Here is a 25,039-nt window from a genome sequence, read left to right as displayed (position 1 = left end):
GCTGGTTTCTGGGGCACAAAGCCCCTCTCTGCTGCTCCTTTCTGGGCATCTGGTTTTGCTCTGATGGTCACGCAGTGGCAGGAGGGTGGGGGCGGCTTCCTCCCCTTCCTGGCCACAGGGCACACCTGTTGGGTAAAGGCCCTTCCTACCTCATGCCCAGACCCAGGCTGAGGATTCTCTGTGATGACCTGTGCCCCTGGGGGCATCCCTCCCCTTCCAGGGTTCTGCCTCCACTCCCTGAAGGACAGTGTGGGCAGCATTCCCATGGAAGTGGGTCTGGGGCAGAGAATGGGGGGCGGGAGCTCTGATGGGCTCGGGCAGATAGTTGGGTGACATGAGTGTCTGGATTGTGTGGGGCACCCACCCTCCTCTGGGGCTCCACTCACTCTTTCCTGGGGGAATTGGCTTCTCTGGGAGGGTGACCTGCAGGTCGGGTCCAGATGACCCCTCAGCTTGCACTCCTACCCTAGCCTGGCTCTCACCCCTGACTCCTTCCCACCCCCAGAGCCTGCGCCGTGGCATGTGGCACGTGGCTGATCGAACTCAGATGAGCTGTGAGTCCAGGAGATGTGCAGGATCTCTGAGAGTCAGCATTAAACAAAAATCCCAGTCATAATTTTTTCTATTGATACTGTTGAAATGATAATGTTTTGGATAGATTGGACTAAGTAAGATTTAAAATCAGTTCCACCCATTTCTTTTTATGCTTTTAAGGTGGCTTTTAGGAAAGTTTAAATGATGTGGGTGACTGACACTCTATTCCACTGGGCAGTGTTGCCTGAAAACCCCTGGCTGTGGGGAGCACCCCATCTCATGTATGAGTGGCCAGGTCCCCAAACTCAGACTGTGTCCCCAGGATCTCCCTGGACGGCACCCAGTAGAGAGTGGAGTCGTCCACTCGAAGCTTCGTGGAGTTCTGCTCAGGTCCCAGGTGCCCGTTTCTAACAAGACAGCCCTTGTGTGCCAGGATCAACAACTGTGGGTGAAAGCCGGGGTCTCAGCACGGTGGGATCAGAGTCTGTGGCGGGCACTGTCACCAGCAGACCGTGAGTTACGACGCCGTGAAAGTAACAAAGGTTTAGTGGGTGAGGCTTCCTCCTTGGATGTGAACCTGGGGGCAGGAGATGGGGGACATGCTCGGGCCTGCGGTCTCCTCCCAGAAGCACCATGCCTCACCTGCTGCTCCTGGTTCTCAGGTCGTTCCTGCCCTATGAGCCATTCCTTTTCTCCTGGGTCAGATTCACAGGCACCAGCGACGCTGGAGCCAGAAGATGGCATAGGCCACACTGCAGACACAGGGGTGGTTCTGCTGGGTCCTGTTAACAGCGCGGTTGTTTTTACTTGCAGATGAGCTTAGAAAATGATGAAAAGAGAGCTCGTACAAGATCCAAGGCCCTCCGAGGTGAGTGCTGCCCTCCCCTCCCAGCTGACTCTGGCCAAGAGTCCCGGGTCCTGAAGCTGTAAATGCCACTCCCAGCAGCTGTCCTCAGGAGAAGAGTCCTGAAGCAGTGCTTCGGCTCTGGGACGGGCCTTCCCTGCTCTGGGCACCTGGGGCTCCAGGTACCTGGTGGTTTCAGGCCTCCTCAGCCTCGGGCTGCCTGAAAGGGTTACCAGGGAGGCTTTTGGCCCAGAGGCACCTGCTGGGGTGGAAATGAGGAGCAGACCCAGCTCTCCAGAGGGGAAGCAAAGCTGCGATAGACCTGCTCTGTTTGGAAAGGAAAGGCCGCCAGCCTTGCGTCACCAGTCTCTCTGTTCCCGGGATATTAGTCTTGGTGCTGGAGTGGGTGGGGATGTCATTGGTGGAACTGGCAGTGGGGTGGGGAGAGGGGCTGAGGCCCTTCTTGCTCTGCAGGGATCGAGCCCTGACCCCTTGGCCAGCCTCACCTCCCCAACACCACAGGGTACATGCTGCTTCTGTGTACGGGTGGCTCTCAAGGAGGGGCCGGGCGCCCTTGTGTCTGCTTCTTATGTCTGCCGATCAGACTCCTGACGTTTTTGCCCCAGTGGCCCATCCCTGAGGGACCAGTTGCTTGGGCCACCTTCTCCTCTTTGCCTTGCTTTATCTGCTGGGGGCTTTCTGACCAGAAACTGACTTCTTCATGCAATTAAAGAAAGAGATCGTGTCCTGCCCGGACGGCCCACAGAGTCTGTCTTGTGTGGGGCCTCTGTCTGAGTCTGTAAATCCAGGAGCTTCCAGGGAGGGTCTGGCAGGAGCACTTGCTTGGGGGACCGTGGATTCACTAGACCCCAGGGGACATTCCAGGAGGCCAGGGAACGTGCGGTTTCGGTGTCAGGGGAATTGCCTCCACGCTTCACCCCACTCATGCTGTAGGACAATGTGCCTTTTCCATTCTACCTGCAGACAAGTGTCCTGTTTCTCTTTCTCTCACTCAGCTCCCCTGGAGCCCACAGGAGCCGACCTCAGGTAAGATGTGCTGCTCGCCGGTGACCCCCTTTGTCCTGAGTGGCCTGCCGGGCACTTGGAATTGACCGGCTGCCCCTCAGCGCCCTGCTTTCTTCCCTCCTGGCCTGTGTCCAGTGTCCTCACTCTGCCCCGTCCTCTCGCCCCGCGTGCTGGTGCCACCATGCAGCCAGCCTTGCGCAGGCGCACAGCGGTGCTCACAGCTGGTCCCGGGACCTCCTGTCCCCGTGCTCCTCAGCCAGCGACAAGGTGCTGTCTTACTGGCTCCTTGACCAGAGACCAGGGTCCAGCTGTCCCACGCCCGAGGCTTCCACTGGGCCGAGAGCAGCAGTGACCTGTGTGTCGGCCGAGCCCTGTGACTTTCCAGATCCCAGGCCGGTCTCACGGGGCACATCCTGAGCAGGAGGGAGGACAGACGCTCAGGGCTTTGCTGGTTGAAGCAGGAGGGGCCAGCCCTCTTCGCTGGAGGCAGACTTCCCTGTCTGCTGGCATCTGTCCTGGGCTTGGCCAAAGGCTTTGTGTGTGGGGCGTGGGAGGGGCTTGGGGAGGCCAGAGAGACCACCCCCGCCCCGCCCCCTGCAGTGTCTGCGTGTCTGGCCGCCTAGCACCACCCACTTGACCTTTGGACCAGAGGTTCTGTGGATCTAGGCTTTTCCTTGGGTCTCCCCGCCAGCCCTGGGCTGTTTTGCCCAGACAGAGCTCCAGCGAACAGTGTCCAGTAAGTGACCAATAATACCAGCCTCCCACACCCCCCCCTTTTCTGAAGAGAGGTCATGCTGACGCATCTGGGTCAGAGCACTAGAGAAAGAAGGGAGGGCCCCAGTGTACCTGGTCCAATTTTATAAACATCCCGGGAGCTGGGGCCAGACTTCAACTTGTGACTGAGGTAACCTGCCCAAGGCCACTTGGAGGGATGGAGGGCCTCCGAGTGCTCCCTCCTGCCCCTGGGGCTGCTCTGCCTGTGCAGTGGGGTCAGGCGTGACACCCATACCCCGAAGGCAGGTCTGTGGGCTTCCAGACTGGTGGCTGGAGATAGACAGAGCTTTCTAGACACTGAAGGAGGGGCTGCTCTTCTGTGGGGCCACTGCCCCTGCCTGGAGTAACTCTCTCCATGGAGCGGTGCAGGCCCAGGGCATCGGCCACGTCCATATTCTCAGGGGTGAAGGCTCTCACTGGACAGTGAGCACAGCTGGGGCTGGCCCCTCTTATTCTTAACCAGGCGGTAGTCAAGTGCTTGGCCTTTGCCAGTCAGGAAAATGAGGACCCTAGACATGCCAGCATGTCTCTAGCCTCTGAGGCTGTATCGTGGAGGCGGGAAGGCAGAGGGCCTGGGAGGGGTGCTCAGAGCCCCGCGGGTGGCAGGCACTGCAGTGGCTGCACCGTGCTGTCTGAGCTCAGGGACTCTCATGGAAGTATTGGCTGGGGGTGGTGTGGCCCCATGTGTGAAGTGGGGAAACTGAGGCTCAGGATATGACAGTTCGTGCAGTCAGAAGAGTTGAATCACACACCCTCCTACCCGAAGACTGGTTGTGGTCGCATGGCTGGAGGGTGGGGTGGGTGGGGACAGAAGCCAAGCCAGGCCCCTGGGAGCTGCCTGCAGGGTTGGGACCTGTGGGTGAGCCCCGGGAGGGACTCTGCGTGGTGCTCAGAGGAGCCCAGGCTGGAGAGCAGGTCTCCCGAAGGATGCGCTGCTCCCCTGGGGCCATGTGACGTTTGTCTGAGGACCTCCTGGGGACAGCAAGGGGGAGGAGGCTGTGCACAGGACTTGAGCTTCAGGAACAGCAGTTACTCTTGGCAACAGATACAGTAAGGGAGGAAGTTGGAAAGGCAAACCCCAAGGGCTAGGTTTCTCTTAAAACTTTGAAGCAAGAGTGACCCCAAAACAGATTTGTTTTGAAATCTGTGTACACAACCAGTGTAAGGTATCGTGTGACCATCCAGGTTTTACCCACATTTGTTGATCTCGTGGTCTCACCCTGTTTACTTGGTAAGGATGAGACCTGTGTGCAGCCTGATGGGGAAACTGGGGAGAAATGTTCTAGCGACAATGTTCTCAGCCATCCTTCCCGTTTCGAAGAATCGACGCTCAGAGGAAAATGGCTCCTCTGTGCTAAGGAGGTCCACCTGGCACGTGGTCCACCTGGCACGTGCCTCTCAGGCCTGAGCAATGCACTGAGGTTGGGTGTTCAGCCCTTGGGCAGGGACAAGGTGCCGCAAGCTGGACTCCTCCTCTGTGCACACCAGGTCCTGTGGTGGGACAAGCAGATGAGCCCCCATTCTGGCAGAGCCTTTGTGGTGGGGCCTTCGTGGTGGGTGCTGGCCCAGGGAGAATGACCCGTGGAGCAGACTCGCCCCTGGGACGGCAGAGGAATCACCTGATGGGAGGATGGGTCACAGGGAAGCTGTCCCCATGGGACTCACTCTGTGGACGAGGGACTTGAACCTGTGGACCCAGAGCCTGTGGGGCTCCCTCCCCCCAACAGTGGCCCCTTCCTCCGCTCAAGCAGAGACCCCGGGAGCAGCTTGCTCTTGCATCGTGGTTGCTAGGACACAAGCCAGGACAGATCAGGACTCTCGGTTGCCCCCTCAGTAGCCCGTCAGCTCTTGCTCTGACTTGAGGCGAGTCCCTGAGAGAAGACGAGAGGTCTGTTGGCCTTTCCCTTTGTGCCAGTGGAGAACTAGCAGACCCCACCATTGTCTCCATGGGCTCATCTGCTGTCCTACAGCTGTGGGAGGCAGGATAGGAGGGAAGGAAGTGGGTGGGCCCCTCTCGGAGCACCCTTGGGGTGTATCCCTCCTCCATGAGAGACGCCTGTCTGTCCTGCCTATGCCCTGGTTCCCAGCCCCCCTGTCCTCACCTGAGGGCCTTCTCCTTGAGCCACCAGCCAGCTCCCACTAAGGGGACAGACAGGAGTAGGGAGCCCTCTACCTGCCTCCAGGGGGCCAGAGGGAATCCAGTCCCTTAAAGGGCTCCTGCTGGGATGGGCGCCTCTGCCTTGGCCTGAGACCTACTGTTTATGCTCAGAGCCCCCTGGGCCGTTGCCTGACCCCACTCAGTGTTAACTGAGGTCAGGCCCTCCGGGAGCGTCTCTGCCACACTTGGAGCCAGATTGGGAAGTTGGGGGAGGGCTCAGCAGGGTCCCCCATGCTGGGGGGCTAGGCCTCAGAGGCCTGGACCAGAGCTGGTGCTTCACCCCGCCCTCTGGCCCCAAGCACATGGAGGGCACCCTACAAGCACAGGTACCCACAGGGTGACCTGCTGGCACTGCACCCTGGGGCCCTGACTGGCCTCACGTCACTTTCCATGGGTGCTGTCTTGGCTGCCACATAGGGAGGGGTTTCTTCCGCTTCCTCTCCCAGAGTGCCCCTTGGCGGCTCAGCACACGTGGGCACACGCCTGGCCTGCTGCCCTGGGAGGAGCTGGCCCTCGGGGCTGGAAGCCAGGCGCCTCTGAACTGGGGGGCGGAGGTGTGGCTTTGAGCAGGTGATGTGTTTGGGGGTAGTGCCAGTACCACAGCAGCTGGCACCTAATTGCCTGATTAACTCTGACTAATCAACTAATTGGGACCTCAGCTTCAAATCCTCAATAACAAGGAGCTTTTGTGGAGTCTTAACGCTAGTACTTGAGAAAGTGGCAGCAAGTGTGGGGCTTGGATTTCAGAATGAGAGGCCGTGGGCGGCAGAAGTCCTCTGGGTCTGGAAAGGAAACGCACAGGAAAGTCCACACGCTCCCCTCCCCCCTCCCCTTTCCTCTTCCTCTCCACCCTGTCTCCTTTCATCTCTCCTTTTAAATGCCAGGAGATGAGCCTCAGTGGCGCCATCATGGGGGGCTGCAGGGTGCGTCCCCTGCAGAGACCCTGGCTCCCCCAAAGGCTGCGGCTGAGCTAGGGGACAGGGCTCTGCTAGCACAGACTGTTCTGTTTCTCGCTGGTTCGTCAGCCAGGGTGGCCTGCCAGTCAGTGGGGCCCCACGGTCCTCTGTAGTCACGTGGGTGATCAATCAGTGTGTCTGGACAGAGGCCACAGTAGTGAACTCTTCTGGGCCCCAGGAGCCCACAGGTGTCAGTATCTACACAACTTTCCTTCCTTGGTTCCGGGAGAGCCTGATCAGAGGTGGGGGCTCAGACCTGGTGATGGTAAGCTTGTCCGTCCTTGGATGGGGGGCACCTTGGAGCGACCCCTCCCAGGAGGAGCTGGGGCTTCCCCTCCTCCCACCACGGCCTCTCCATCTCGCCAGCATTCATCCGCTGCTCCACAACACAGGTGATGTCAGCTTCTTGCTGTCCTGGTTCCTTGCACATGCCCCCCAGCCGACAGGACGGTGGCCTTGAGCACCTCACGGTCCTGGGGAGCTGATTCGCAGGGAAGTGGGTGGGGTGGGCCGAGCCCTGATGAGCGGTTCCCAGAGTCTGGTTGGTGGGGAGACAGAAGTTGTAGAAGGAGCGGGACTCCTGGGCTCTCGTTTCTGTCCCCGGGATGGGAGCTGCTGCTAGAGGCCAGGCATCATCCCCCAAGCCCCTCTGCCCCTGAGGTCTCATGGCAGCTCCTGGGTCATCTGCCCTCTTGGCTTCACCTCCCTCGCAGCAGGCTGAAGGTTCTGGAGTGGGGTCTTTGCCACCACACCGTGCCTACCTCCAGCGGGCGCCTGTGGCTTAGGTCAAGGCTGCATGTTTGCAGAGTTGTTCCTGTCTGTGGGCGCCGCCTTAGTGAGCCAGCACAGGGCAGTCTTGGCTGGGCCCCGCAGCCTCGTGAAGGCCACGGAGAATCCCATGTTTGTGCTTTGCCCTTGGGCCAGACTCAGGTGCTGGTTCTGGGAGCACCTTGAGGGCCCTGCTCCTCAGCCCCCTGAAAAATCTGGTAGTGGCTTGCCTGCAGTGGGGAGACTCATCATGGAAAAAGGAATTCTGCCTTGATCTTGTACACACAGAGCTTTAATTAAACACACTCATGAGACTGTAATGAGCCATTCATTTATTTAAATAGGGTGAGTTATTTCATTAATTTTTTGCAAACTGCAAGCAGCCGTCCTAAGATGAACTGTTTGGAGACAATCTTTGGAGACTCCCCGGGGGGACGGTCTGGGGTGAGATTCTGACCCTGTCCCCATGCCACACGGGGCCACCCCCAGGTGACTGCTCCCACTTGTCTCCTCCTAGCTGTCCCACCCCCGGATGCACGGGCTCGGGGCATATCCGTGGCAAGTACTCCAGGCACCGAAGGTGAGAAGCTGGCGGGGCCTCGATGGGTTCCTGGGAAAGAGGTTGGGCTGGGGGGCGTGGAGCTCCTCTCCTGCTCTGCAACCCTCTGTGGGCAGAACTGTCCCCCTCTGCTCTGGGCAGATGAGCCCCGGTGGCCTCCCGTGCAACCCTGAGCCTTTCTGGGTGTCTCCCCAGTGGGGCTGCTCTGAGGCTGAAGGAGGCCTTGTGGGTGAACCCAGAACAGAGCCAGCACACGGTGGGGTGACTGTTTTCACTGCTGTCCTCCTGGGGGTCTCAGGGTCCCGCTGGACCTCAGGGGCCTCTGACTGTGGTGCCCGGTTCAGGGGGAGGGTGAGGGTGGGAAGGGTCTGGAGGTGGAAAAGGAAGCCCTGGGTGCTCCTGGGGGCGGTGGGCATGGGGCAGAGTAGCCTGGGCCAGTCCCCATCCCCAGCCAACCCAGAGCGGGTGACCCTTGCATGGACAGGGCCCCCTGAGGTTAGGCCTCCCCAGACAAGCAGGAAGTGAAATTTAAAACACAATCTGGTGCTTTTTAATGTGGACACTTACTGTAAAATTTTGAACACATCAATCTGCCAGTCTTGCTTTTGGGTTTTGGTGGAGGGTGGTGATGAGAGGCAAAGAGAAATTTTCAGGATAGAGGAAGAGCTGCAGAGGGTGAAGGGTCGGGGGACTGGGAGATGCTGAGGAGGGGGGGCCTGGCCTCCTCCCTACCAGTTTGCAGAGCTGCCCTCTGGCCAAGAAGAGGAAGCTAGAGGGCCCCGAGGCCGAGCACCTGGGGTCCAAGCGGAAGGCACCCCCGCTGAAGCTGGCTCTGGACGAGGGCTACGGCGTGGACAGTGACGGCAGCGAGGATGCTGAGGTGAAGGACGCCTCTGTTTCTGATGAATCGGAAGGAACTGTGGAGGAGGACGAGGCCGAGGCGTCGGGACAGGAGGAGATTCATCGCCCCGAGCCAGCTGAAGGTGCTTTGTTGCTCTGTCTCCCCTGAATAAAGGCGCTTAGTGTGGCCCCGGAGAATCGCAGCCTGTGGGCGGGCAGGGCTCCCGCGAGCCAGGAAGCCCTGCTGAGAACAAGTGCCTCTTGTCCAACATTTGGGACTTCCTGGGGAGGGGCCGGCTCTGGGGGCTCAGGGTCTGTGTGTGAACACTGTGCTTTTGGATGTGTGTCTGTCTGCATGTGTGACAGACGGACGGACAGATGGATGTGGCTGTGGGTCTGTATGGGGTGGTCTTGGACAGACCCGCCCCACTTGGCCTCAAAAGAGCCACCTGGTTGGGGGGCAGGGGTCTGCTTGGCATTAAGGGAGATGGTGGGGGTGTCCAGGGAAGCTGGGCCGGGCAGTGAGAACTGGGGGGTCTCCCTCCTGTGACCTTCTTCCCTGCAGGGCCCCCAGTTCTTGGCCATCACTAGTGTGAAGGTGGGGCATGTCTGTGTCCTGAGACCCTGCCGACTGTGGGGTCCTGGGGGTGTGGCAGAGGCTGGAGGCCCAAACTCTCCCCTCCAATATATTCATGTTTCTGGTGTTCTCCCCTTATGGGATCTGAGGTGGATTCTTACTTCACTTTAGAGCCACTGTAGGGAGAGTTCTTGCAACCTGCCTCCCTGCTGGGGACCTGGCCGTGCCTGAGAGGGTGCCGGGTCAGGGACTCGGCCTCCTGGCTTCCTTACACAGGAGGGAGCTCTGTGCTCTGGATCAGCCCTCCTGAAGGGGGAGCAGGCGGGCTGGCTCTCACATCCTGGGGTCCTTATCCACCACCTAGGGGGCCCGGGTGTGGTGAGCACCCACTGCATCTCAGCCACAGCGATGAAATGACTTAACCTTTAAAAACAGCTTTTGCTGCTTCTCAATTATGAAACTGTTAAAAAGTCTTATGCATTCTTTAGGCTCCATTTTATGAAATGCAGATTAGCCTGATTTTAAAAAGTGCACATAACAGGGAGGACTGTTAATCAAAAATATCAGAGTAAATCTTAGTTTCAAAAGTACAGCAGTGATTTCTCCAGGCAGACAAAAACGGCTATGTCGATCCTGTTTCTGGGGTCTGGTGTCCTCTGGCTATGGTGGAGTGCAGTGGAACCAGAGCCAGTGGCCTGGAGACACACTCCCCTCACCCTGTTTCCATGTGCCTCCCATCTGGTTTCTGATTTTGTGTAGGAAGGAGCCCAATAAAGGCGCATTTTGGATCCAATCCCATCAGCAGCCCCTCGGGCTCCTCCAAGGGCAGCTACAGCAGCTATCAGGAAATCATCGCAACTTCTCTCCTAAATTTGGGCCAAATTGCTGAAGAGACCCTGGTTGGCGGAGACTCAGGCCATGTGGCCACGCCAGGCCTAGTTCAGGAGGCTGAGGAAGAAGCCACCAGTGACGAGGGGGAGAAGGAGGACTTTATCCAGCCGGAGGACGTGGAGGAGGTGATTGAAGTCACCAGTGAACGCTCCCAGGAGCCGTGTCCCCAGTCTCTGGAGAGTGTGGCCAGTGAGGCATCCAGCAAGCAAAAAGTGACCCTGGGCAACGAGGAGGAAGAGGAGGAGGAGGAGGAGGAAGATGATGAGGAGGAAGAGGATGACGAGGAGGACGAGGAAGACGAGGAGGAGGCCCCGCCTGATGTAATCTGCCAGGAGGATGCCCCCCATGTCCCTGCCCCAAAGAGCCCTCAGCCCCGGGGCCCGGTGCCTCCCAGCCCCAAGCCCGGGTACTCTGTCCTGGTGGAGGTGCGGTCCGATGACGGCAAAGATGAGGACTCGCGCTCCCAGAAGTCTGCGGTCACAGACGAGTCGGAGATGTACGACATGATGACCCGTGGCAACCTGGGCCTCCTGGAGCAGGCCATTGCCCTGAAGGCCGAGCAGGTGCGGGCTGTCTGTGAGCCGGGATGCCCACCTGCCGAGCAAGGCCCACTGGGCCCGGGCGAGCCAGGGAAGGCAGCGAGGCCCCTGGACGCTGCCCGGAAGAACTACTGCAGCAAAGGTAGGCTGGGCTCCCAGGGATGGGGAGCCCGGGACCCATGGACATGCCCTAAGGATTTCACTGGCTGGGGGTCATGGGAGGTGGGGGATGTTGGCCAGACAGACACAGACTGTGGTTGTGAGGCAGGAGGCAGGGCTGGGAGCACTAGAAGGACACTGGCACTGGTCCTCAGGGACCCTGATGTGAGGCACAGGTGCCCAAGAGCCCTAGACAGAGGCCAGTGGCAGCGAGCTAAGGAGGGCGATGCCTGGGAGAAGTTTGTGAGCCCCTGCATGCCTGGGGGTCAAAGGACAACCTCCTCCTATTTGAATCAGGCAGAGCCCCCAGTGGCCCTGCCCTCCCTGGGGTGGGCATTCTGAGCATGGTCCATGATTTCTGCATTCTATCAAAGGGGATGATGGCTCCATTGGAAGTTTCCCTGGGACACTGGCTATGCCCTGGAGACCATGTGTGTCCTGAGAGGTCTTCCCTTCTGCCCCCAGACTTACAGTGACCTCTCTGGCCTGCAGAGGCTTAATGAAGTCAGTAGCTGAGATTTGGGGTTAGGTTTCTGCCTAAGCCTTTATTAGCTGCTTTGATTCCCTTGTGGCTCAGACCTTAAAGAGTCTGCCTGCAATGTGGGAGACCTGGGTTCTATCACCAGGTTGGGAAGACCCCCTGGAGAAGGAAATGGCAACCCACTCCAGTATTCTTGCCTAAAGTTCTATGGATGGAGGAGCCTTGCGGGCTACAGTCCATGAGGTCTCAAAAAAGTTGGACGTGACTGAGCAATTTCATTTTGGGTGAGTTACTTAGCTTCTGTCTCCCCCTTTCGTGTCAACATGAAGGACGAGTCCTGGCAGGGATGTTGCTGCACATCTTCACCTCTCTGCGGAGGCCTGGGGCTGCGCAGGACATTAGCAGGACAGGACAGAGGGCACCAGCCGCCATCTAGGTGGTCTTCCTCGAAGGGCTGCAGTCCCGCTGTTTGTGGGTTTTCATCATCTGTGGGCTTTTCCACTTAGACACCCTGAACAGTCCCTCTAGTATCCCCTTGCTGTCCAGCCCTGGTGCCTTTCAGGCTCTTGGGCAGTCTGGTCATTCTCCTCTCTGGACAGCCAGAGTGAAGGCTTGTGAGCTGCACTACCCGCTCCCTGCTCACCACTACCCCCCAGCTTCCTGGCTGCCCTGTGACCCAGAGGCCCTGTGTGTTTAGATCCCTCAAGAACTGAAAAGCGTGAGATCAAGTGTCCGACACCAGGCTGTGATGGCACCGGCCATGTCACTGGGCTGTACCCACACCACCGCAGCCTGTCTGGCTGCCCCCACAAGGACAGGATCCCCCCGGAGAGTGAGTAGCTCTGCATGGCTCGGGCTGCCTCTGGTGTTTGGATGGTGCCCACGTTGGGGAATGGCCACACAGAGCCCCGTCCCTCTGATCTGGAATGTCCTGAAGCCCATGCTTGAGCCCTACAAGCATGGGGATATGGAGCGTCCAGTGATTCACCTGGAGATGGCAGCCTGGATCAGGTCCCCAGGAAGCCCGGCCATGGACACAGGAGGGGAGGCTGGGCTCCGGAGCTGGGGAGGGGCCACTTTCTGTGTGCTGGGGGCTCAGAGGAGAAAGGCTGTCCTTGCTTCCGTGTGAGGGGCAGTAAGTTGAGAGGAGGGACGTTGTACGGCTGAACTGGTTTCTGCCCTAGGGAGCCAGGGCCACCGTGGGAGGGGTTCTCTGCCTGAGCCGGGCCTGGGGCCCCTGTGTGCTCCATGGAGGGAGGTGTTCACTGGCTCCCCCCATTGTCTTGCAGTCCTGGCCATGCACGAGAACGTGCTCAAGTGCCCCACTCCTGGCTGCACAGGCCAGGGCCACGTGAACAGCAACCGTAACACGCACAGAAGGTATGGGGCTGGGCTGGCACGGTGAGGGTGGTGGCAGGGGCATGCCATGGGTGCCCCAACCTGGCACATGTCTCGGGCTTGCCCTGTCCCCCTGTGTGCTGCTCTTTGGGGTGAGTGCAAGGTCAGGACAGACCTTTGGTGGGCGCAGAGCGGCACCTAGAGGGGTGCCACTCTGAGGGGATGCTGAAAGACCAGAGAGCGCCTGGAGGAATGGGCGCCTGCAGCCTGGGGGAGAGCCGTGTGGGGATCCTGCCCTTCGGAGATTCGGGAAGCTTCTGGACAGAGTTCTTGCTTAGGGCACAACCTCAGCATCTGGCCTAAGCCTGGTTGCTCTGTGGGGTGCTGAGACCCTGGTGCTTCCATTGTCTGCCGTCTTCTGGCCGCTGCTTCCCCGAGCCCTGGGCAGCTGTGGCCGTGGCAGCAGGTACCTTTGCTCCAGTTAGTGACTCTCAGCTGAAAGGACGGCCAGAGTCTTTGAGGTCCAATCACTGAGAAGAGGCTGAACTCCCCAGCACTGCTGTGATGATGTCACCTCCCCTGGTCGATCAGCTTCTTAGTTCTAACAGTTGAAGCCGTATCCATGGTGTCTTGGATTAGGTGCTTTCCCGGGAAGGACCTGTGCCCTTCTACTGTGACCCTGGTGGTCCGTGTCCTCCAGGGTCAGCAGCCAGTTTATGGCCTGTGGGTGACAGAATTTGAGCAGCTCTGGTTGGTGGTGAGGGGAGAGAAGCAGGGTGAGAGGCAGACACATCCCCCAGACCCATTCAGAGGAGATGCCTTCGTCCAGAGCCTCGAAAAACTTTAGGATGCATTTTGTCTCCGTGTGTCATTGGCTTAGAATTTCCAAAAACAGAAACTGAGTGAGCAGCAGGTGCTTTGAGGGTTGAGGACAGAGCTGGGGAAAAGCCCCCTCTATAGGAATGATAGCCTTCCCTGGGCGCCTGCTGGTGTCTGGCTCCTGGCTTAGATGGGTGGGGCCTGGAGAAGGGCTCAGCTGTCCTCCTGTCCTGTCTTTAGTTTGTCTGGGTGTCCCATTGCTGCTGCCGAAAAATTAGCCAAATCTCATGAGAAGCAACAGCCACAGCCGGGAGAGCCTTCCAAGAATAGCTCCAATTCGGATCGGATCCTCAGGTGAGTGACATGAACCACAGACCTGGAGGGGTGTTCTTGGACCCAGGTTCATCTGCCCAACATATAGTGAGGCCAGACAAACCAGAACTGGGTTGGAGTTTGGAGCAGAGAAAAGTTTATTACAAAAGCCATGGAAGGAGAATGGGTGGGGGGTCCTCAGAACATTCGACCTTCCATTGGCTTTCTGGTGAGGTCTTTACAGACAATGTGAGGGAAGAGGGCTTGAGATGCATAATAACTTGTGGACTTTCTGATCGGCTGATGGTGAGGTGGTAGGGGATGTTTCAGGAATCTCAACCTTACTATTCCAACATTCTGGGGTCCACAGGCTTGTGTTCGGAATGTCATCACTACTGGGCAAGTGTCTTAGTTTCTGCAGAGAGACTCAGATATGTGTCAGATTGTTCCCTCTGTCTCTTCCAGAGGAACTAGGAGGTCTGTTGTGACTCAGTTGTCCTCTTAATTGATTGACTTGCTCTTTGGAACCTGGAAGGTTGAGGGGGCTTACAGTCTTTTTCTTACAAACTAGAAATGGGGACACAGAGGGGCTTTTGTCCCAGGAAAGCCCTGTAAGGTTCTGCTTGATTTCAGGGGCTGCCTCCCGAAATACCCAGGGAGCATCTAGTCTTTCTGCAGCTGCATGTGTGTGCATGAGTGTGTGCATGTATGTGTGTGCACATGTATGTATAGTATGTGCAAGCGCACATATGTGTGCACAATGTGCATGCATGTGCATGTGTGTGCAGGTGTGCATGTGTATACTGGTATTTCCCAGCAGTTTTGGGGGCACCAGCACCCACAAGGCTGCCCCTGCCTTGCTCTCTCTGAGGGTATTGATATTACTGCTGGATGATTCAGGATTTTTTTGTGGAGATCCTGGTTCTGTTTGGAGAGTAGGCTGTACCAGCTGAGGGCTAAAACCCTGGACCGGGAAGAGGCGCCCTCCAGACTGCCACCCCCATGACCCCTGAGGTGCTGTGTGTTTAGGTGCGTGTGTGTGAGTGTCTGTGAGTGTGTGTGCATGCATGTGTGCCTGCAGATGTGGCTTATTGATGAGAGGGTTTCTGAAAGGCCATTCAGAATGAATCTGGTTTGTGCAACCTCACCCACAAGCCCCCATTGGTGTCACAAGGAAGGCCAGAGGCTGGGGAAGTTTCCTAAGGCCACGTGTCCCCCCTCCGGCCAGCCTTCCTTCAGAATCTCCTCCCAGGGGGACCAGTTCCCTGGCACCCACCATGCTGGGGGATTCTCCCCCACCGTGTCCTTGCTCAGTGAACTCCTTGCTCCCTTGTCTCACAGGAGCTAGAACTCACAGGTCCTCTCCTCCAGACTCCTGTTCTACATCTGTCATAGACAGAAGAGTTTGGGAGACCAGGGCCACCACACCCTGTGCAAGCTCAGCACTCAGCAGTCGTGAGCATGGGGCACAGCATAGACCCTGGTCTGGAGACCCACCTGTCCCTTCCTCGGCAGGTGCCTGGTGGACACTCAGACCGAGGATTGAGCTGCACACCTTGGCTTCGGAGGGTGGTGTGTGAGGAGTCTCTGTGCGGGGCCCACCCTCCTGCACTGGGGAGCCCTTGCAGCCCGGTCCTTGGGTGCCCTGTACTCCATTTGGTTTCTTTCATCCAGGAAGCTGCTTCTTTTCTCCATCTTATCCCTGTTCCTTCTAGCTTCTTGTCAATTTTCCTAACTTGATCCAAGTCACTGACAAAATGTCAAACCACCAGGCAGGTAAGGCTTGGGAAGGCCAGTCTTGGGGCCAAACAGGTGCTGAACGTGGAGGTGGTGTCCCAGGAAGGTGACTGCAGTTTGTTCCCCTGTAAAAATGAGACAACAGTCTTGTCGACTTGAGTTTCTCATGAGGCTTGGACGAGGCTGTGACGGTTTGTTTCCTGTGCCCTCAGTGAGGAGCCCTGATAGTAGCAGCTGCGGCCAAGATGCTGGAGCCTTCCACCCAGGCTCCATGCCTTCTGTGTAGCCATGATTTGGGTATTGTACTCTGGGGTGTGCAGATAATCTTAAAAAAGTTTTGCTGGCATTACGGACACTGAGTCTGCTGCTGGACGAAGCCCGGGCTGAGGAAGCCACCCAAACATGGTGCAGGCATTAAGTTTAGGCCTCATCTTTCCTTGAGGGTACCTGAGAGCTCGCCAGCAACTTCTCAGATGCATTGACCAGTCCAGAGTGGAGGAGGAGAGCCTGCTTGTGCTCTGGTGGCATTGCTTTCCCAAGGCCCTTCAGAGCTGGCCTTATCGTGGTTCTGGGGTCTTCTTAGCAACAGGCTCCCCTTTTCGGGTCATGCTCAAGTTCTTCCAGTGCCTGGCACCTCGGGGCCTCTCCATTGGTCCTTCTTAATTCCACCCTTTCCAGAGTGAAGTCACTGCTTGGCTCAAGAGGCCTCCTTTGCTTTTCTTCTCTCTGAGCCCCTCACTGGAATGGTACAGAACCCGTGACCTTTATCTTCTGCTGGTCTTGCTCCTGACTCGGCCCCTGGGCTGTTGGAGGCTGGTGTCTCCACACCATCTCTTGTACATTTAAAAATCGGAGCTCTTCCAGAGCTCCAGCAACATTGACTGAATGCTTGCAGCACTGCTTTCATGCCTGTCCTTAACCCGCTGCAGATCCTCCAGGGTCTTCTTAAGCGACTTTAAGCAGAGCACAGTGGAGGGCTAGGCCCCTCCCTTCAAAGAGTAGAGTCACTCTGCCCTGAGGCTGATTCTCAGAAACACCCCCATGTCCCCTCCAGGTGCCCCCACTCCCTCCTGTCTGGGGAATTGTATTAACAAGTTATTCTACCACCAGAATTCCATCTTGACTGCCCACTACCCTAAAGATGCTTCTCTGGGGCTCAGGCCAAGGGCTCAGAAACCAGCTCTCTTTTTCCCCTCCTCTGGCTGATGCTGTCTGCAAGGGGAGACGTGCTGTTTCTTCAAGGCTCCTAGTGCTTCTTCCCCGTGGCAGTTCTTCCTGCACATCCCCTGTAGTGGGGCAGGGGAGGGCCTGCCTGGGTCTCGGTCCGCACTGGCCTCTGAGGGATGGCTGGGCTAGGCCACGGTAGAGGGTGCTGGGTTGAACAGCACAGGGTCCTTGTGCCCTATCTTCATGCTTCTCATCTCCATCCTGCACCTCAGGCCCATGTGCTTCGTGAAGCAGCTTGAGGTCCCTCCATACGGAAGCTACCGGCCCAGCGTGGCCCCCACCACCCCCAGGGCCAACCTGGCCAAGGAGCTGGAGAAGTTCTCCAAGGTCACCTTTGACTACGCAAGTTTTGATGCTCAGGTTTTTGGTAAGCGCATGCTTGCCCCAAAGATTCAGACCAGCGAAACCTCACCGAAAGCCTTTAAATGTAAGTTGGGGAAACTACTCCCAGGTGGTGTAGGGTCTGAGGGGCAGAGGAGGAGGAACCCTTCCCCAGGAGCATATAGGAACTCTCCATCTGGGGCCCCGGCTGTCCCAGTCTACTGTGGTGACTTTATCAGAGTCTGTGTCTCACCCACGTTGCAGCCTTCACCTTCATCATCAGACTGGATGTGTCTCCTCCCTACACGTTGAAATAAAACCCAAGTGTGTTATGGTGTGCATGTCCAAAGAGTTAAGCCCAACATCGCTGACATGGTTTACCCTATGAGTGTGCCCTCTCCGGCTGTCCTCTTCCAGGCAGTTTATTCCAGCTCAAGGGTGGAGGTCTTGGGAGAACCACTGTACTGAGCCTGGATACCCCACAGATACTTAGACAGGGACCATCTTGTTGGATACAGTATGCCACTTGTAATATTAGCAACAAAATTTCTGTGTGCTTGCACTGACAAAATTCATTCCTACAAACCTTTGAAAACACGCTTTCCTGTCTTTCTAAAAAATTATTTATATACTTGGGTTGCACTGGTTCTTTGTTGCTGGGCAGGCTTTCTCTAGTTGTGGCGAGCGGGGGCTATTCTTTGTTGCAGTGAACAGGCTTCTCACTGTGGTGGCTTTTGTTGCGGAGCACAGGCTCTAGGTGTGCGGATTTCAGTAGTTGCAGCTTGAGAGCTCAAGAGCATGTGCTCAGTAGTTGTGGCACACCAGCTTAGTTGCTCCTCAGCATGTGGAATCTTCCCAGACTAGGGATCAAGCCTGTGTCTTCTGCATTGGCAGGTAGACTCTCAACCACTGGACCACCAGGGAAGTCCCCTGTCTTTTTTGGGTCACTTATTACACTAATTTGTGAGTTGCAAGCCAATTAGCTTGCATAATACCTACAAAATGGAAAATTGCCCCAGTGTACATAAGATTGGAACTGGCAGCTCATGATGGATGTTCAGATGCCAAAATCAGCAATGATGAGTTTCCTACGAGTTCAAACTAGAAACACTGATCTATACAATGGCCAGCTGGAGTGCAGGCATCTCTCCAACTTGTTAGGAGAGGACTTCATGCAAGGCACCCACTTATGCTGGGGCACTGGAAATTTGCTGGTGATGTTGTGATTACTCAGAAATCATACCTGAGAGTGATCTTATGGTTACAGCACAGTTATTAGAAAAGATGACATTTTATGCTTTCATGTTTCATGTTCTGTTGTTCAGTAGCTAAGGCCTGTCCAACTCTTTGCAACCCCATGGACTGCAGCATGCTAGGCTCCTCTGTCCTCCACTAACTCCTGAGTTTGCTCCAATTCATGTCCATTGAGTTCGTGATCCTATTTAAATCTTATCCTCTGCTGCCCCCTTCTCCTTTTGCCTTCAGTCTTTCCCAGCATGAGGGTCTTTTCCAGTGAGTCAACTCTTCACATCATTATATTTGAGCAACAATGTTATTTACTAAAGCTGTGGCTATTTAGGAGGTGACACCAAAATCAGCCTTTTGAGATATTGTGACAAAATTTGCCTACTTGAGTGACACTGCAGACACTCTTCCTATTTACAGACTTTAGTCTCTCAATAAGCATTTGCCAATAGATAACTTGTTCTGTTTGCAATATCAGGGATGCTAGCCTGTCTTTGCCTTTTCTGCCCAAGTTATGGTCAAGACAAAAGTGGCCTTCTCAATACCCAACAAGGATGGGGGCGGATTGGGGTATGCGAGCTCACGGCAGTGGGTGGATGACCCAGCCCTAGGCCCACTTTCACATAGCTGTGCTCAAAGTTCCCAGCCACCCTAAAGCTCCCCTGTGTGTCTTTGTGGATGCCTCCCGTTCATGTTGTATATCAGCCTGCTGTTGTTCCCTTTTTGCAGCCAAACCTTTCCCAAAGGCCTCTCCCCCCAGGCCCAGCCCCTGCACCTCATCCTCTTCTGCAGGCTTCGACTACGCCCACGATGCAGAGGCCGCGCACATGGCCGCCACTGCCATCCTGAACCTCTCCACGCGCTGCTGGGAGATGCCTGAGAACCTCAGCACGAAGCCACAGGACCTGCCCAGCAAGGTGGGTGAGGCTCCTACTGGGAGCCCCTTCTGAGGCAGAGAAGGCGGGTGGGGTTTGCAGTCAGGACTATATGCAGCCTGCACAAAGCAGGCTCAGCAAACCCAGCGTCTATGAGGAGAGTACCACTCTTTCCTTTGCTCCCTCCTGACCACTGACCCTGCTGGCCAGAGACACTAGATGGTCCCCCTCCCTGAGCACCACGCACTGTGCCTAAGGGCACCAAGCGGCTGTACACACCTGTTCCCGCATCTACCGGGATGCAGGCTTCCACTGGCTTCCACGTGTTTCTGTGCCCACACAGGTGGCCATGTGCTGGGGCTGGTTTTATGGGCTGGAGGCCTTGAGGGAGTGGGTAGAGTGAGTCCATGTCAGCTTCAGGATACTTTCTTCTCAGAGGCTCTTCTCTTCTTTTTGGCCCTGTTTCCTTTGGAGGGAAACACTGTCTGGGCTTCTGGTGAGCTGAGTAAGGGGTCATAAGATCCATGTGGGAGGGGATGGTGTCTAACCTAGATGTTGCCTTTGCAATGCAGGCCGTGGAGATTGAGGTGGATGAGAACGGAACCCTGGACTTGAGCATGCACAAGCACCGCAGGCGGGAGAACACTTTCCCCAGCGGGAGCAGCAGCAGCAGCAGCCCTGGTGTGAAGTCACCTGACGCCTGCCAGCGCCAGAGCAGTACCAGCGCCCCCAGCAGCTCCCTGACCTCACCCCCGTCCAGCCACGCCTCCCGCCAGGATGAGTGGGACCGGCCTCTGGACTACACTAAGCCCAGCCGCCCACGAGAGGAGGAGCCTGAGGAGGTGGGTGCTGTCCAGGTGGGAGGTCCAGAGCTGTCGGATGGTCAGGGGAGGCGGGGATCGAGCAGGCACTGGCGGTCAGCTTGCCTTACCCAAGGGTCGGCATAAACACGCAGGCATCTCCAGGCAGAGGCTCTATGGGTCCTACCCGTTTCCACGCAGGGTTCTGCCTGCTCCGGGCAGCTAAGTCCATCTTCCTGGAGGTGTTTTCACCATTGGTTCAGTTTGTGGCCTTGTCCCCTCCAAGAGGGAGGTGATCTTCTCACCTCTGGAGCATTAGTGGTCAGTAGCAGTGTGGCTCTTCAAGAGTGTGAGAAGACAGGAGCCCACAGTGGGGGGCTCAGGGGATGATTCGGGAATGACCTCAAATTCCTCGGTTTCGTGGGCCTCCCACCAGGCTGCTGTCCAGATGAGGGACACCTTGAACTCTGGTGGCAGCCTCTCCTCACCATGCCCGGGACACTGCAGGCGCCTGGTTCCCTGGACAGAGGCAGGAGAAAATGCCTGGCCTCAGAAGCACCTCTGGCAGCCAGTGGTCTGAGTCCCAGAGCAGTTCTGCCTGCTCAGGAGCAGCAAGCCAGGCTTCTGTGTTGACCTATCCATAGCCTGGAGGCTGCTGGAACATTCCCTTCCTTGTGACTCCACCCACTCAAGGTGGGGCTGATGGGGTGGGGGGGGCTTCCAGTGCAGCAGAACTCTGCTCTGAGGGTACAACTCCAGGCAGGCTCTGCATAGTGTGGACCGGTCTGGGGGTTCCCTCCCAGCCCTTCCCTGCCTGCCAGCTCCCACATCCAGGAGGGCGAGGGAGTTAGGTCCCTGAGTGTGTGCTAAGTCGTGTCTGATTCTTTGTGACCCCATTGACTGTAGCCCTCCAGGCTCCTCTGTCCATGGGATTCTCCAGGCAGGAATACTGGCGTGGGTTGCCAGTGCCCTTCTCCAGGGGATCTTCCTGACTCAGGGATCGAACCTGAGTCTTTTGTGTCTCCTGCATTGGCAGGGAGTTCTTTACCACTAGGGACACTGAAGCAGAACCAGGAGGCCCCTGGAATGGTTGTGTCTGGGTAGGGCCAACCTGGTGGAGAGCAGGGCGGTATGTGGGTAGAGCCAGCCCCTTGGCAGGCAGGGGGTAGGGGCAGATCCCTGTGGAGGAGGAGCAGTGGTGGTGAGGATTCTACTCTGAGAACTCACCCTCTCTACAGTTTCATCTTCAGGGGTGGCCAGGTTCCTCCATCTACCGGCCTCACATGCACCCCTACTTTACAGAGAAGCCACCTGGTCTGCATCTAGGTCATCTGGCTCAGTCATATGGCAGCAACTCATTGTCAAGGCTCAGAAGAGGGATACTTCTCTCAGAGTGAGCCCTTGGGGTAGGGAGGCTGGCTGAGGGTCCGTGGGGGCTGGCAGGAGGGCTTCTCTCTGCTAGTGGGGCCATGCCTGAGGCCCGGTGGGGCCCTTCTGTTCCTGTTGGGGTCACCTGGGCTATGTCCCCACATTTGCTGTCATCCTTATTCAGTTCTGTGCCTGTGACCTTGTCTCCCCTCGACCTATCCAGTGGTCCTTTCCCTTTCCTTGGCCCCCAGCTCAGGCTGGTCTCTCTGGCCATTTACCCCTGCCACCCACCCAGCCCTGCCCTACCTTCCCATGCCCTCTGAGCATCCTCACCCCTTCCCAGGACTATTGTGTCATCTGTGGGTGACCTGGGTCTCAGAGGTCCTGGGGAGCCTGGCCACAGGATCCTGCTGCTGTGCTCCATGGCTGACCATCCACTCTCTGGCGGGAAGCCTCGGTTAACCCCCAGGCCCTTCTTTTCCTCCCCTGTGCCCTGGGCACAGGTGCCCCTGTCCTATTGGGTCACCCCCTGGATCAGGCCTTCCCAGTCCATCTACTGTGGCCTGGACTCCCCATTGAGACTCTCTTTCTAGCTCTGCCCAAGGCTCATTGACCATCTTGCCCCAGGCTTTAGCATCACCTCCCACCCAACTCTGGCAGCAGTGCCCCCTCATGTCCCCAAAAAGCCCTGGCCCCTGCATCTATGGGCCTGTGGGATGTGCTTCTTGCTCTGGAGCTGCCTCTGCCCCTGTGATTCTGAGAGGCCCTTGTTTCTCCTGAAGGCTGGACTCACGTTGAGGCTCTTTGTCCACATAGCCATGCCTTGTTCAGTAGTAACAGTAGCAACAGCATCGCATGGTACCAGGGGCCTTTCCTCATCTCAGCCCCAGACATCCTGGGAGGGCCTGCTACTGTTTCCAGCTTAAACGTGTGGTGCCCAGGAGGTTGGACAGCGTGCCTGGGACACACAGCAAGTGCTGAGACTTGAATCGTGATCCACCACCGGGGCTAATGGTCTGTTGCAGACTGACCTGTAGGGTACTGACCTTCTTGACTCTCATGGACGTCTTCCCTGCCCTGCATGGAGGGAATGTCCTTGTTCACCACTGCGTTCATAGTGCCCTGTTCTTGGGTGGCAACTGAACACTTCCGGACCCTGCATTTGAGGTCAAAGTGCTTTATTGACGTGCCTGTTGCAGTCAGATCATCGTGCTGGCTGGGCCCACAGGGCCAGATGGCCCTAAGGTCCCTGTGATTATTTCTGTCATGCTTTGTACATTGTACCACTCATTCTCACAGCATTTCTACAGACACACGCTCAGTGGTAACAGCCCCAAAGGAGCTGCATGAGGTGTGCACTCTGGGGTGCAGAAGGTGACCCAGGGCGGGTGGCCGGAGGTGACACACAGGCCAGAGGCCACGGTGGGTGTCAGAGCAGCCGGCCTGGGTGGCATCCGTGTCTCCCCGTTCCTGGGTCAGCTCGGGAGCAGTGGCTGAGGTGGGGGAGCGCCCTAGCCCCTCTGGGTGCTGCTTCCTGCATCTTGGGAGTATGTCTTACTCCTGCATGCATAAGACAGGAGACTCCAGAAAACGCCTCCGTGGACCCTGTTCTGAAAGGCCCCTCTCCCTCAGCCCCGGGCTGGGCGCCCAGCCCCCGCCAGCTGGTTAAAACATCTCCCTGCTGGTCTTTTGCAGTCAGAGCCAGCAGCCCATTCTTTTGCTTCTTCTGAAGCAGATGACCAGGAAGTGTCGGAGGAGAATTTTGAGGAGCGGAAGTACCCCGGGGAGGTCACCCTGGCCAACTTTAAGCTGAAGTTTCTCTCCAAGGACATAAAGAAGGAGCTGCTCACGTAAGTCCCCGCCTTGAACGACAGGAGCCCCCCAGGGGACCTCGATAGTCTGGAAAGGAGCACACCCTAGTGGGAGCCTGTGATGACCCAGTCGGCCCCTGCACAGCCCTGTGCTGACCACCCTCCTGCCCTGGCCAGCTTGGTGGGCAGAGGCTGGGCCACCTCTACTAGGACCTTCCTGGGCCAGACAGCAGGGCAGGTTCCCCTCACCCCTGTACCATGCTGGCCTCTAACCTGCTCATTCAGGGTGATAAAGAGTGAGGATGAGCCTTCATCTGGCCCACAGAGCAGACAAGGGCTGAGGGGAGTGGACGCCTCCTGAGGCCCCACCGTGTGCCAGTCCTCGGCGTGCTCTGCCTTAGACTCAGTGCCCTCAGCCCTGGCAGCCAGAGCTAGTTTAACCAGATGCCACTGGAGAGGGGCCAGCTGCTGCCTAACTGCCACTGAGCACAACCTCCCCCAGGGGACGGTGAGAGGCCTGACACCTGCCCCGCAGGTGATCCAGCCCTCACCTCTGCTCAGAGTTTGTCCCTGGGATTCCTCTTCGTGCTCTAAACGCTGCCAGCTTCCCCCTGCCCTGTATCTGGCTCTCCCAGGATGGCTCTGGCTGGGGCCTTGTCCTTGGAGAAGGCCCCGCCACATCAGGAAGGCGCCCCCCGCCTCCCTGTCCACAAGCGTGGACACGTGTGCATGCACAGTGCGAGGGCTTCAGAGCATCTCGACTTTAAGTTGAGCTTCACTTTGGTTCCCTTTTCCTTCTTGAGCTGAGTGGTATGGGAGAAACTTGCAGTTGGAGAGGCAGAGGCGAAGGGTCTGCTCCGAGACGGGCAGGGAGCAGGTGCCGCCGCCCTCCCTGATGGACTCAGCCCCGGGGGCGGGTCTGGCAGGGTGCCTCCCTCTCTGATCTGACGCTCTGTTTCCTTTGTCCAGCTGCCCCACCCCTGGCTGTGACGGCAGTGGCCACATCACTGGGAACTATGCCTCCCACCGCAGGTTCGTCCCCCGCTTGGGTCCGCCTGGCCTGGGTGCTGTGTGGTGGGTCTTCTCCCTCTGCTGCTCTGCTCCCCCTCTTTGGCTCATCCCAATATCCCATCTCTTCTCTTTCAGCCTCTCTGGTTGCCCTCTTGCTGACAAGAGCCTCAGAAACCTCATGGCTGCCCATTCTGCTGACCTCAAGTATGTCTGCCCTCCTGGCCTCCCATCTCTGGGGTGGCTTCCTTGCTCTGCTCACTCCTTTCATGAGGCTCCAGCCCAAATCAGCCTTCTCGAGGGCTCCGGCACGAGGCCGGCCCCAGCCAGAGGCGCAGGGCTGTGGGGCAGAGAGGCAGGGCCATGGACGGGCTGATTCTGCTTGGCTGGGATTCTCGCCACTCTGCCTGTCTCTCTCTGCTCTGAGCACTGCTGTCTGCCTGTCCCCTCAGGCCCAGGGCTGCTACGGGGTCCTGTGCTCCCCTCGGCCCTGCCAGCCTCTCTAAGGGCTGAGGGTCGGGAGGGCCAACAGGACGTAGGACCTGCCTCTGGCTCCTGGTGGCCAGGTCCGTTCTCGCCCTCTCCTGAGGACCCCTGATGGGCTGCTGTCTGGGCCTGCTTTCCCCTGCCGTGGAGATCTGGGAGAAGTCCCGGACTGGCCATGGCTTGTAAGTCTCGTTGTGGCTCAGAGGGCTGCAGGCTGTGTAGCTCTTGCTAAGTGGACTGGATGCTGGTGATGGCCGAGAAACTCCGTGCTCATCCCTCCTCCTGCACCCCTTCCAGCTGCTTCTGTCTTGGCCCCTCGTGCCCACCCTCACCCCACGCCTCACTTCTATGCTCGTCCCTCCTTTTTGCTGTGCCTGCTCTCTGCTTCTGCTCCTCCTGCCCCTGACACCTGGGCAAGGCAGCCCAGTGGCAACCAGCCACTCTGACTGACAGCCTTGTTCAAGCGAGGAGCACGCGCCCAGAGGTTTCCTGGCTCTCAGCGTCCTTCTGGGACTGGAGTTGGGGATTGTGAAGGCCTTTGATTTCACGCCTTTAGTTGAGCTATGACATCATGACTGGTGTGGCT

General features: G+C 57.6%; 1 protein-coding gene across 1 annotated transcript in view; it reads left to right on the top strand.

Moving 5' to 3' along the window:
* The first annotated feature begins 1,347 nt into the window (after positions 1 to 1,347).
* The window catches only part of MYT1 (myelin transcription factor 1), a 35,453-nt gene continuing 11,761 nt past the window's right edge, over positions 1,348 to 25,039 (top strand). The window contains exons 1-14 of the mRNA XM_065919650.1: positions 1,348 to 1,402; positions 2,395 to 2,425; positions 7,578 to 7,640; positions 8,355 to 8,602; positions 9,796 to 10,608; positions 11,804 to 11,938; positions 12,396 to 12,486; positions 13,504 to 13,617; positions 16,752 to 16,966; positions 18,898 to 19,022; positions 19,553 to 19,822; positions 22,844 to 22,998; positions 23,929 to 23,991; positions 24,106 to 24,174. Coding sequence (XP_065775722.1) covers positions 1,348 to 1,402; positions 2,395 to 2,425; positions 7,578 to 7,640; positions 8,355 to 8,602; positions 9,796 to 10,608; positions 11,804 to 11,938; positions 12,396 to 12,486; positions 13,504 to 13,617; positions 16,752 to 16,966; positions 18,898 to 19,022; positions 19,553 to 19,822; positions 22,844 to 22,998; positions 23,929 to 23,991; positions 24,106 to 24,174 — 2,447 coding nt within the window. The remainder of the gene's footprint in view (positions 1,403 to 2,394; positions 2,426 to 7,577; positions 7,641 to 8,354; positions 8,603 to 9,795; positions 10,609 to 11,803; positions 11,939 to 12,395; positions 12,487 to 13,503; positions 13,618 to 16,751; positions 16,967 to 18,897; positions 19,023 to 19,552; positions 19,823 to 22,843; positions 22,999 to 23,928; positions 23,992 to 24,105; positions 24,175 to 25,039) is intronic.

This window comes from Muntiacus reevesi, chromosome 2, assembly GCF_963930625.1.
Source record: "Muntiacus reevesi chromosome 2, mMunRee1.1, whole genome shotgun sequence".
Lineage (NCBI taxonomy): Eukaryota > Metazoa > Chordata > Mammalia > Artiodactyla > Cervidae > Muntiacus > Muntiacus reevesi.
The sequence above is the reverse complement of the archived record's forward strand: the minus strand, read 5'-3'. Positions and strand labels throughout refer to the sequence as shown.